General features: G+C 42.8%; 3 protein-coding genes across 3 annotated transcripts; 1 reads left to right on the top strand and 2 right to left on the bottom strand.

The window, feature by feature from the left end:
• The first annotated feature begins 543 nt into the window (after positions 1-543).
• LOC100821610 (2-C-methyl-D-erythritol 2,4-cyclodiphosphate synthase, chloroplastic) lies at positions 544-2,552 on the top strand. The gene is made up of 3 exons (XM_003570057.4): positions 544-982; positions 1,074-1,204; positions 2,056-2,552. The coding sequence occupies exons 1-3, from the start codon at positions 673-675 to the stop codon at positions 2,287-2,289; spliced, it is 675 nt and encodes a 224-aa protein (XP_003570105.1). The 5' UTR covers positions 544-672; the 3' UTR covers positions 2,290-2,552.
• A 657-nt stretch (positions 2,553-3,209) lies between these two features.
• On the bottom strand, positions 3,210-4,979 carry LOC100825222 (pentatricopeptide repeat-containing protein At1g11290, chloroplastic). Its single transcript, XM_010237521.3, has one exon. It carries the CDS (start codon positions 4,977-4,979, stop codon positions 3,210-3,212), a length of 1,770 nt encoding a protein of 589 aa, XP_010235823.2.
• A 1,208-nt stretch (positions 4,980-6,187) lies between these two features.
• LOC100821110 (CAAX prenyl protease 1 homolog) lies at positions 6,188-12,157 on the bottom strand. The gene is made up of 14 exons (XM_003570055.4): positions 11,887-12,157; positions 10,577-10,724; positions 10,347-10,431; positions 10,169-10,264; positions 9,339-9,404; positions 9,063-9,161; positions 8,779-8,892; positions 8,519-8,629; positions 8,376-8,438; positions 8,168-8,260; positions 7,377-7,490; positions 7,087-7,158; positions 6,926-6,991; positions 6,188-6,652 (listed from the first exon to the last, which is right to left on the bottom strand). The coding sequence occupies exons 1-14, from the start codon at positions 11,915-11,917 to the stop codon at positions 6,533-6,535; spliced, it is 1,278 nt and encodes a 425-aa protein (XP_003570103.1). The 5' UTR covers positions 11,918-12,157; the 3' UTR covers positions 6,188-6,532.
• Positions 12,158-12,409: the final 252 nt, after the last annotated feature.

Genomic DNA, 12,409 nt, shown 5'->3' with positions numbered 1-12,409 from the left:
TCTCAGCAATAACTGTACCACACATAATTTTGATGTATTTAAGTCTAGTTTGCACTTGACTTGCCTTGATAACCGGAAAAAAAGATGCAACGTAGCTTTTTTTTGAAAGTGGGATTTATATTAAGAAACAATAGAGTGGATTACAATCACGCATAACCTGACTCATCAGGCCCACCACATCACACCACACACTATGACACCAGCTAGCAAAACTAGCAAAACTATGAGCAGCTGCATTACAAAGCCTATTGATCTTAAGAACCTACATATGGCTGAGCGATCCAGTTCCGTTTCCTCCAGAAATTGGATGGTGGCAACACTTTCCCAAGACAAATTCAATTTTGCAAACCCTAGTCTGAGATCGTTATATTTTCTTCAATGGATCAACTCAATTTACTTCTTGAACTTCAGTGTCATGTTTTATGCGATATACCAGTAGTTCAGCACCAAGCTGACAGTCGATAAATAGAGAGTGCAAAGACCCGGAGTATTGTCCATTTATAAATGTTAAGGCAGCTATCAGTCATCGATGACTACCTGCCAAAAGTTCTCTCCACAAGCGCATCTCCAGCGCTAAGATTCTCGCTTCGACTCGCCAAGTAATTCCGGCGCACAAAAACCGCAAGCCTTTTCTCGCTCGCTATCTCGACCGGACCGTCGGAGCGCTACGCCATGGCCTCCGCCTCCTCCCTCTTCCTGGCCTCCCCAATCCCCACCGCGCCAAGGACCCGCACCAACCCCGCCTCCTCTCCTTCCCCCGCTCGACCGTCCCTACGCCTACGGCAGCCGTCTCCGGCTGTTACGGTCGCTGCCGCGCTCCAGGCGGAGCACCAGCCCGCCGTGGTCGCGGCGCCGAAGCCGCCGGCCCTCCCGTTCCGCGTGGGCCACGGCTTCGACCTCCACCGCCTCGAGCCGGGTCTCCCGCTCATCATCGGTGGCATCAACATCCCCCACGACCGCGGCTGCGACGCCCACTCCGACGGTACGTGCCGTTTACCGCTAGCGTTGCTTGGTCTTTACCGTGTGTTTCCGTTCCTTGCCTCCTTGCGTTACCGTACGTGTGGAACGCGCAGGGGACGTGCTGCTGCACTGCGTGGTGGACGCGATTCTTGGCGCCCTGGGGCTGCCGGACATCGGGCAGATCTTCCCGGATACCGACCCCCGGTGGAAGGGGGCCGAGTCTTCGGTGTTCATGAAGGAAGCTGTGAGTTTCTCAAGTTCATTCATAATTTTATTGTCCGATGGCAATTACATCTTTCTTCTGTGAGCATGTTGAGAACTTGAGATACTGTGTGTAGTTGGATGATGGAATGCTTTATCAGAACAAAACTTTCGTGTGTGTTGGCTTTGCTCAATAATTCGCAATTTCTTATCATATAGCCGTTTGTGTTGATTAATTAGTTACTTGAATTGGTCGTTAGGCCAGTCTGAATCTTAGACCTGTTCAAAAGAAGTGTTCCTTTAATTAATATTGTTCCGCGATGCCTTCATTTGGTCGGGAGGAGGCATTGTCTTGCTTTTCGGAAGAAAAAAAACGATACCTGCATTTTTACTGTTCGACTTTGTTCGGGCATCAACATGAGCAACGGCTGCTTCAATCAGGTCTGTATCAACACTGATTGCATAAGGTCCCTACGGAGTGCTATTACTTCTGACAACCAATAACCACGAATTTGGTCTTGGACTTTCTTGACATTCCATGACAAAAAGCATTCCACGTTTTAGAATTTGTAAATGGCATGTACCATGTGCTTAGAAAGCTGACTTTCTTGGACTTTTGGATAGAAAGTATTCCCATGCTTTAGAATTTTAGCTCATCATGTGATGATTTCTCTACACGGCCTCATGCAAGTTGAAAATAGTTTTTTTTTCTCTTCAGTTTGACATCACAGTGTATTGTCCTCTTTGTCATTCCATGCAACGTTATCCAATTGGAGCATGGTTGTTTCCTGTTCTCACACAAAGCTATGATCTAATGGAACAGATCTTAGAGATTGATGCAATTTTACATAGCTTGTATCTGTTTAAAACCTTTTGGCTGTGATGCAATTTCAGGTGAAACTGATGCATCAAGCAGGGTATGAGCTGGGGAACCTTGACGCTACACTGATCTTGCAAAAACCAAAAATTAGCCCATTCAAGGAGACGATCCGATCTAACTTGTGTGACCTCCTAGGAGCGGATCCATCTGTTGTCAATCTCAAGGCCAAGACGCATGAGAAAGTCGACAGTCTAGGGGAAAACAGGAGCATAGCTGCCCATACCGTGATTCTCCTGATGAGGAAATAGAGTATTGGAAGTACTACAAATACAGGGATTGAATTGTATTCTATTCCTAGTGTACAAGAGGCTACTAGTACACTTCCCCTTATGTAAGTGGTCTAGTCAATATGGGAGCTTCAGGGGATAAGTAATAAAGTTTAGTGCAATGAATGAAATGATACTCGGGCTTTACATGATACTACTAGATAGATAGCAATAATTTGGGAAGTTCGTTTGATTGTCTTCCAGATTTAAGAATCAAATAGACAAACAAGAAATCAGTTTTAGTATGGGCAACCTGTGTTTATTTGTGTTCAACTTAACCGCCTTAACCGGTCTGTGCTCATTTTGTGAACTCCAGAAGCAGGATTTGATATTTCTCTTTGTTGACCTAGATGAAGTGCCACTGCTCAAAACATTATGGATATGTAGTACGCTAGTACCACAAACTTTTACAACAAACTCACAGCTTACCACACGTACATGAGAATGCTTCTCCAGCAGACTATAATACACTAAACATGCAGCTGAAAAACATGCATACATAGTGCAATTTGTTGGAATGGATTCACAACATACGTGTGGGTGCTGGGTACACACACAAGAATGTTTCTCCAACAGACAACAAATTGCACTGATCGTACAAATCGATGACCAGCATAAGATTACCCTTTCAACTTATATGACTGATTGGAGTAGCACCAGGATAGCCCCGACAAACCTAAGGATATCTGTATCTGAACCTTATTGGATCATCCTATGGTAACATCGGAACTACTTTCCACCATATTTACTCGTTAGTTTTACTTATAACCAGCATCCCAATCAGTACCGATGTACTAATTTCATGTCAGTAAGTTAACAGGCTAGTGAATAACAAAAGGTCAGCACCATCACTCTGGCACAACCAAATCAAGCATACGAATCCATCAAGCATCTGTCATCAACTAAATTACACTCACCAGACTCAGTTGATGCATATCACCAGCTACATCTGCCATGTGCTTGTTCATACTGTGCCATACTGCATATATTTGTTCGGCGTCATGATGCCTTGTATCTGCTGAAACAAACTTAAAACCCTCAACCCCTCCTACATCTACAAAACTCCACCCAGTCTCCTTCCTCAAACCAACTCTCTTCATTTCAGTCCTAATATTTGCTGAGTCTTTCCATCTCTCAGCCAACGCATAGATATTTGATAAGGAGACTCTCCATATATCACTTTCAGGTTCCAAGACTGATAATTCTTTAGCTGCCTTTTCTGCAAGATCAACATTCCCATGAAGCTGGCAAGCAGCTAGGAGAGGTCCCCAAATGGATGAGTTGGGAGGAACAGGCATATCCCTGATAAATTCTTCTGCCTCAGTGAACCTCCCAGACCTTCCAAACAGATCAACTACACAAGAATAATGATCCATGCTTGGCTCAATGCCATGGTCCTTTCTCATTCTTTCAAAGCACATGTATCCTTCTGAAATCAAACCAGAGTGACTGCATGCCGATATCACACTCAAAAACGTGATAGCATTGGGAGTATGTGTCCCAGCATCTATCAGCTGGTAGAAATACCTTAGAGCTGAACGACCATCTCCGTGTACCCCGTAAGAATTGATCATCGAATTCCAGGAAACAAGGTCCTTAGCATTCATCTGCTTGAAGATCTGCTCAGCGGAATCAATTCTTCCTAACTTTGCATACATGCTTATTAGAACATTGCAGATCGAGACGTCTTGCACAAATCCATATTTTGTAATGTATCCATGGAGCATCTGCCCTTGCAGTAGTAATCCAGCACTGGAGCATGCTTGCACTACACTCAAGACCGTGACGAAATCGGGCACAAGCCCACCACCACCACCACCACCATGAAGAGTACTGAAAAGCTCTAAGGCTTCATTTACATAGTCACTCTTGGCAAGGCATGAGATCATGGTGTTCCATGAAACAATATCTTTAAATTGCATGCCTTTAAACACCAAATGTGCTGAGTCAACTTCCTCAAATCTAGCATACATGCCCATGAGGCAGTTTTCAATGCTGATGCTTGGGAAAGCACTCGTTTTAATCAAGTGTGCATGGACTTCCCTCCCATTCTTCAGAGATCCTGAGACAGCGCAACCATAAGTAAGCGCGCCAAGAACATCAGCGTTAGAGCACAAATTTCCTCTCCTAAGGTACAGATCCTCGAAAAGCCTTGCGGCCTCTTCAATAAAGCCATTCTTTGCATACATCATGATGAGAGAATTCACCACTGAAACGTCATCCTTGAGACCCAACAGAGCAACAAGAGCGTGCACCGGACTGAACAATCCGGAGTGGCCCATCAAAGAGCATGCCTGAATAATACTCAGCATCGTAACATGGTTGGGAAGGACACCATCTTCCAGCATCATGATGAACACCTCGAGAGCCTCTGACAGCATCCCATTGAGCACGCACCCTGATATAACTGCAGTCCAAGAAACAACATCCCTGCAAGCCAATCCGAGGACCAGCCTCCGTGCGCTGACCACATCCCCAACCTTGGCGTACATGTTGACCAACGAGCCAACCACAAACGGGTCAGCGCAGAACCCATTTGTCACAAGGTAGCCATGCACCATCCTCCCCAGCCTCTCGTCCCTGGCGAGTCCACAGGCCTGCAGGAGTGCGGCCACCGTGAACTCGTTGGCGGGGATGGCGCCATCCTCACGTGCGTCGTGAGCCAGCAGCATGTCCACGAAGGCGCGGGAGGCGTCCAGGGGCGCGCCAAGGCGGGAGTGGAGCGAGATTAAGGTAGCGTGGGTGGCGGCGTCACGGCGTGGCGTTTCGTCGAGCAGATGGAGCGCGTGGGTGTGGAGACCGCATTGGACGTAGGCGTGCAGGAGGGAGTTGGGCGCGTCGAGGGGCTGGGAAGAGTGGAGCGCGCCGGACTTGAGGAGGACGGCATGGAGTGCCGTGGTGAGAGGCGCGTCCCGCCTCCCCGCGGCCCCACGAAGAAGGCCAACGGCGGCGGTGGTGCGGGTAGGAGGCGGTGGCGGGGGCGGGGGAGTGGAAGGAGCGGAGAGCGACAGCATGGGAGCTCAGGGGTGAATGGATTAACCAGTTCGGATTGAGCGCTTGGTTGGAGGCTCGGAGCCTCACAACTCGTACTACCTCCTTCCAAGAACAAGAGCATGTTATCTTTTTTTTTTATCTATACTTGGATCATAAATTACTCTATTAATATATAATTATATGACATATATTCATATCCATTATGTTCCTACTCAAGAATATTTATTTATGATTATGATTTTGATCATATTAGTCACATATTCATGAAGTAATTTGTGATCAAAGGATTGGTCAACTGAACCCTAATATATCCCTTATCGTTAGATGGATGGAATAACACTTTGCGGTGTAAGACAGGGGAGGGGGGAACAAGCAAGTAAATTACTGTTAAAAACGAACTCAAAACCACCGCGGTTTAAATTTCCTGAAATTACGACCACCTATGGGATGGGTCGTGTAGGTCGAGGCAGATTAGTTCTCCGGCCCAACGTGCAGTGCAGTTAGTGGTAATTTCTGCATCGTCGACTCGTCGTACTACTTTGCAACGGGATGCATGTCGACGCAGGAGCCGAATTCAGCAAAAGCAAGCATTTTCTAGTTTTGGCTGGATAGATTGGCTAACAAAGCCAGTGTTTCGTGTTGCTACCGAAACCAAATATTCTTACTCTTGCTCAGCAAGGAGGGGAGAAACTTTGCCTTGGATCGAAAGTAAACGTGCCCTCGTCATTCGTCTCTCATCGTATGGCTCCTGGTTTCCAGTTGCCGTAGCTGAGTTACCCGAGATTATACGCTGATCAAATGCGATGCTAATGCGTCATGATCGTAAACATAGTTGTACTGTTGTAGGCAAAGGAAAGGAACACAACGACTTCAAAGATAGAAGATGTATCTGAAGTCTAAACATGTATGTTTTCTAAAAAAAAGTCTAACATGCCATGTCCGATTCACTTCTATTTGTCAACATCAAAGGACTACCGCCTTAAAAAAAACATCAAAGGACTACCAAATAGGTTAATATCTGTAAGATTGTAAGTTGATTGATAAACGGAACTTAACCTAGAGTTGCAAATATGGTTGGATGCTTCCACAACTCTGGAAAAGCTCCAATCCATCAAATCCATTTTAACATCATAAAGTAAAATGACAGGTATGCCGGTTGCTATCCATATAGCAAACCATAGGATTAAGACTTCCCGCTTCATGTATGACATCAGCTCAATCATCTTCCATTTTAGTCTTTTTTCTTGCTGTCTAGATCTTCAATAGCAGAGAGCCTTTCCACAAGAGGTGGATGGGAGTAATGGTATGCTGAATACCATGGATCCGTGTTCATTGCAGATAAATTCTCTTCCTGAGTTTTTCAAACAGATATCAAATTAGTTTACTGAAACATTTGCGCGAATATACTTTCTAAGCATGTTTATGATTTACATAGATGAGCATTAATGGTAATAACTAAGTTCACCAAAAAAACATGAATATCCAGTATTGAATTCTGAGAGTGAAAGTAAGTTGCAGAATGGAGTCATCAATTATGACCAGATATGCAAGCTAGGTGTACAATGATTCCGCGGTCAATTAGAGGAACACAGAATTAAAATAGGAAGGGCCTTTAAATGATTACCTGTAGTTTAACAAGGGCTGCCCTGAGCTCAGGAGCATAGCCAAGGTTCTTGGCAAAAGCATCAGCCTGGACATTGGAATCGTGTTAGGTAACTGCAACCAAATGTTTCAATGCTTGCAAAGTTGCAATACAAGAAATTTGTGGTGAATAGAAGAATGAACCTGAAATTCAAATGCTCTGCTGACAAGGTTTAGGCAAAAACTCAGAAGGTGTTGAACAGGTATTATGGTGTGCTGTCATAAAAGCAATATAATGTGTCAATCAAGCAACAACTACTACAATACTGGAAATCCATCAGTGCATCTGACTGCAGGTTTAAATGAACAAAGTAATCCAAGATTTGATTTCAAATTCATTTCATAACAACAGTATTGCTAGGGCAGAATCTGGAAACAAAAACATCCCCAAAACAAGATAATGTAATACTTACGAAAATATAAACATGACATACCATAAAAATGATCAGTCCGATTATTACAGACTGATCCTCGAAACCAAAACTTTCGAAGAGATCTTTGGAGTTCCTTACTAGAGTGTATCCTCCAAATTGCAGAAATGTAAGTAGCTGCAAGTAGAAAATGAGGTGAGTAAAACAATTTTTAACATCTCAGGCTAGATATGATATTTTTCCTCTTCTAAAATATAAAGTAAATTCAAAGTAGGTTTCCAGCAACCAATGCAATGGGAACAACCAACTGATTTTATGATCCATTATTGCACAAAGTCCAACAATAACACCAGAACACTGCATTGACATTGGTGTTCACTGTTCAGTGCTTGTCTGTTGCTAAAAATTGAGTTCCTGCTCACTTATGCTAGGATTCATTGAGGTCAGTAAATGCCTTCCTAAGCATAATCTAAATAGTACTCAGCACATCGCATCCACTGTCTGGCTTAGCATCACCTACCAGAGGCTTCATCAGAACTAATATATTTCACCTTTACTAGAAACAATACTGCTTTAATATTAATCAGCTTCCAATACACGCTGTGATTTCTAGAAAATAACAAGAAACTGCTGGAATGTGTGGACACGCTTTCCTTGTCAGTACCTCCAACCAACCTTAATTTTGATCCATACCCCCTAGTGCTAGATGATGCAATGATACCCCCACTTTTAAGACAACTCACTGGACGAGTACCGTATCCTTAGTAAATGAGTATGCCAAATGCTAATGAAACAAAACTAGATAAGTGACTAGCACGCAGGGGCCATAATTAGTGATCTGGAAGAGATAATACCTGGACAGCTACAAAAGAATATGCAGTGTGATTGAGTTTCCAGTGCCCAAGCTCATGCGCAAGAACAGAAACTATCTCATTCTCATTAGTGCACTGAAACCAAAAAGGACGGTGGTCAAGCACTCAAGTTCATGCATGTATTCCAAAATTGCAATGGAACAAAGGGACTGAACACAGTAAAAGGAAGTGTTGATTTATAGCACCGAACCTGCTGAATCAATGTGTCATAGAGAACAATGCGCTTATTCTTGAAAAAACCATACATGTAAGCCTGAAATAGAATAACAGTAGTTATCAAGAATTAGTTAGCAATGATGACCACTAACTCTTAAGTTAGAGCAATTAACGTACATTACTGTGGCTTGATCTGGTAGACCCATCCACCACAAAAAGCTTTTTCAAAGGAAACTTGAGGGAATCTGCTAACTTCTCTATTTTCTCCCTGAGTGTGCCTTCAGGAAGCTGTTGAAATTTGAAACCAAAATAATTCAATTCCTGTAAAGTTACTCTGTAGATGCAGATGCAGTATGGATGTCTGTACTATTCGCATACAAAAGCACAGTAAAGTAAGAAAACACAATGGACACTGCACAGAAAGAAAATATACTCACAGGAGTGAATTTGTTGAACAGGGGAGCTATCATGATGGGGTATATTGTCATCATCAGGAGAGCCAGTGCAAACATAAACCCCCAGAGATATATTGCGAGGTAAGGCCCACCATTCTGAAGCAGTACAGGAAAATATAGACTACTCAATGAACTCAGTTAGGTGACATACAAGTTGTATGATTCTAAAAGGGGTTAAAAGGCACGTTTGGTACAGATGTAAGTTATCAGCATAACAGTTAAGAATAGAGGGTGGCACGGAAGGGCGTAAAGCAGAAATGAGGTACCTGTACTATAATGATGATAGCAGACACAATCGGCGGTGCGAGTAAGGTGGACAGTAAAATTCCCTTGATCATGTCCCTAATGAAGAGCCATATAGTTTGCTGAGGCAGGCCCAAAGCAAGAGAAATTTCAGCATAAGTATATTAGGAAACGAAGATATTGAATATATAAGGCGACAATAATAAGTGCTTCACCAAGCACCGCACTGCAAGTCAACACAATTCAAATACATAGATATCACAAAAGTTAGTGCAAAAATTGAAATATATAGATTGTACCTTGTTGAAACCATGTCGAGCCTCGATAACAAAAGTTGAATAAAGAGAGAATGGCAAGTCTGTGATCTGCATTGTGCAAGTATTTATCAGGGTATCACGTAAATTAGTGGTTTTGGCAAACCGATTGGTGTTTTACAGAAGAACATGCATCGCCATAGGTTACGAGCAAAGGTCGATATTCAAGTTTACTGCCCAAATGTCACGGAAGCGCATTCAAAAGAAATGCTGATCAATCAACCCAAAAAGAAAATAAACCTCATGTTATCAACAATAAATTATAACATTTAGTGAAAATGTTGAAATAAATATGAGCAAGTAGTTAACTCTATGATTAAAACAAAATATCTTTCCCAGTCTTTGATTGAACATAACTATTTTAAAACTGAAAAATGTGCTGGGGAGGAAGTACAGTCACAAGTATCCGTCAGGACTAAAATCAGAGCAGAGAAAGGCACATGAGTTTATAATTGTCACAATGCTATGCTCTTAAGTCCTGATTCATAGATACTTCCTGAAACAGCTAGCATCACAGATGATCCAGCATTTGGTGTTTGAGAACTAAAGCTATAAATTGTCAAACAAACAAAACAAATGCGTCCAGTTATAACTAATCCTATTTGAGTGTCTTGAAGCTAATTTAAATTACTCCCTCCGACCCATATTACTAGTCTCAAATTTGCCCAAATATGGATGTATCTTTGTTTAAAAAGTGTCTAGATACATGTAATATTTCGACAAGTAATTCCACCCGGAGGGAGTAGCTGAATACAAGAGGACAAAAATAATTAACAGATATGGCCTTTTAAAGGAGACAAGTAATTTGGTGATACCTGTGACCAAACCATGACACCTGCTAAGAATGCAAGAGTGTGTATTATCTCATTTTCTGCGTTCAGGCCAATGTTGGTTGCCAACTCTCCAGATTTCTATAAAAAGAAGAGGATAATCACAACCAAACTCTTGCATGAGAAGGTTAATGAGGAAAAGAAGTTGAAGACTTTGTTTTACCTTCCAAAACCAAGGAAGAACTTTATAGTACAGTATTATGATATCAGATGTTATAGTTACGGCTTCACGGACAAAATTGAAATTGCTGCAAGAGGAAGAATAGTTGTCAATCCAGATAATGTAAAAAGATGCAGACAAAATTACACTGGAATACAGCTAACGAATTTTGGTGTTGGAAATGGTTTTACGTTGAAGTATGGTTGCAATAACTGAGTAAGAGTCACAAGTACCTTTTGTCAAGGCTATAAGCTCTCGACCGCTCAAACTTTTCGCCACTAATTACTCCTACCAGGGGTTTTGGTAACGTTGGCAATTTAAGGGCTCTATGTTGACGGATGTTAAGATATGTCTCAAATATGTACAAGAGAATCATGAAGCCTGCAAAAGGGAAATATATCGAAACGAGCATATGAGTAAAAGAAGAATGACCAGGTAAATAAACGTAAACCAGGTAAGCATGACATGATCAAAAAATGAAAATCCAAATTCTTGACTTTGCTCAAATGCACTATAAATAAAAATAAATAAATGAAACAACGAATGCTAAACACCATTCTAAAGGACACTTTTCCGAGGAAAGACTCGTCAGCCATCACCTCCTATTACTTGGAACTTCATTTTAGAAAATATTTTGGCCCATTTTGTGGTAGGCTGGGCAAAGGTTTGATCAACAGTTACTCTATTAGTACGTAGTTTATGTGATACAAAATCACACATAAGCTACATGTTACTCTCTCCAGTTCACAAATAAGTGACATTTTGGATACTCATATAGTCATATGATCTATACGTATGATTTTCAAGTTTCTAATCTAAATATGTAAAACAGTACTGGCAGTAAAAGTTTTAATTTTTTGCCGAAGAGCTTAAAAGTTAAAACGTCACTTGTTTTTGAAACGGGAGGACTGATAGAATAATTGTTGGTCAATGTCCTGTATTAACAAATCAAAATACACCCAACATAACCAGAAAGGAGAGTAACAGTAAGTAAACAAAAAAAAAAGTTGATGCGATTGGGTCATAGCAATAATCTCAGCAAATTGATCTATAATTACTAACGAACTCACAAGGCCTCACTCAACATGGGGACTTATAGAAGCCCTTCAGCGAACAAACATGAATGTCTCTCCATTTTGACTGCGCCAGTGCTCCTACCATACCGAATAATCTGCACTAGCGGATAACTTAATCTAGCCAATACCACATATCACTGTTCTCGATAACATTAAAAGGTGAAGGCGAACGAGCGCTTCGTATTGGATAAACATCTCGCGCCTATGCCGCTCACATCATATTAGGATCAATCCACTACACCCGAGAAAGCAAGCTATACCACTCGTACACCAATACACCACCATGCCGACGCACTCAAACAGCTCCACAGCACGGGCAAATCCAGCAGCGAAACCCGCGCACCCCCACAAAACCCTAGGGTTTACACGCGGATCCCGCGCCCATCGAGAGCCTACGCCACATGGATCGACCGACCAAACGAGCGAATACCACCCGGAATAAGCAGCTGAGAGAGGCGGAATCTTACACAGAACGGCCTCCAGGTAGGGCAGCGCCATTGGAGCCGGAGGCGGCAGGGCGCTTCCGGAATCGAGAGACGGAGGCGGCCTATCGAGCTTGGGACTGACGGAGGTCGTGACTCGGGTCGTCTAAGACGAGTAAACAGTAGAAAGAGGAGGTGGGGGCGGGGGTGACGCGGAAGAGAAGTTGCTCGGAATCGGGGACGGGGCGAGGAAAGTTGGAAATACAATGGCGTCCTGACTCCTGAAGACCTCAACCCGGAACGGAACGGGTCCTCACAAGACCATCCAGTCCTTGCCAACAGTCTTTGTAACGTTGTGTATAAAGTGATCTGTAGAAGATTTTCCTCCGGAGATTGCTAGCCCAACACAAAGTGTTTTTGTGCTTGGTCGTCTTATTACTGAGAGACGAATTAAGAAACGAATTGTAGAAGATTTTCCTCCGGAGAGGATGGATCCTGACCAGTGGAGGGCAACCTGATCACGAGCAAACCCGGCCTTGCTCAAGAACATGGCTCTTCCATACCCGAA

Source organism: Brachypodium distachyon, chromosome 3, assembly GCF_000005505.3.
Source record: "Brachypodium distachyon strain Bd21 chromosome 3, Brachypodium_distachyon_v3.0, whole genome shotgun sequence".
Lineage (NCBI taxonomy): Eukaryota > Viridiplantae > Streptophyta > Magnoliopsida > Poales > Poaceae > Brachypodium > Brachypodium distachyon.
This window is presented reverse-complemented; position numbering and strand designations above follow the sequence as displayed.

Excerpts from the sequence above, each read along its gene's own strand:
- LOC100821110 (XM_003570055.4), bottom strand. The coding sequence starts at position 11,917 with ATGGCGCTGCCCTACCTGGAGGCCGTTCTGT. Across the intron at positions 7,159-7,376 it reads TCGGACTGATCATTTTTATG|CACACCATAATACCTGTTCA; the intron begins GTATGTCATGTT and ends CTTTTATGACAG. Across the intron at positions 6,992-7,086 it reads GCAGAGCATTTGAATTTCAG|GCTGATGCTTTTGCCAAGAA; the intron begins GTTCATTCTTCT and ends TCCAATGTCCAG.
- LOC100821610 (XM_003570057.4), top strand. The coding sequence starts at position 673 with ATGGCCTCCGCCTCCTCCCTCTTCCTGGCCTCCCCAATCCCCACCGCG. Across the intron at positions 983-1,073 it reads CTGCGACGCCCACTCCGACG|GGGACGTGCTGCTGCACTGC; the intron begins GTACGTGCCGTT and ends TGGAACGCGCAG. Across the intron at positions 1,205-2,055 it reads CGGTGTTCATGAAGGAAGCT|GTGAAACTGATGCATCAAGC; the intron begins GTGAGTTTCTCA and ends ATGCAATTTCAG.
- LOC100825222 (XM_010237521.3), bottom strand. The coding sequence starts at position 4,979 with ATGCTGCTGGCTCACGACGCACGTGAGGATGGCGCCATCCCCGCCAAC.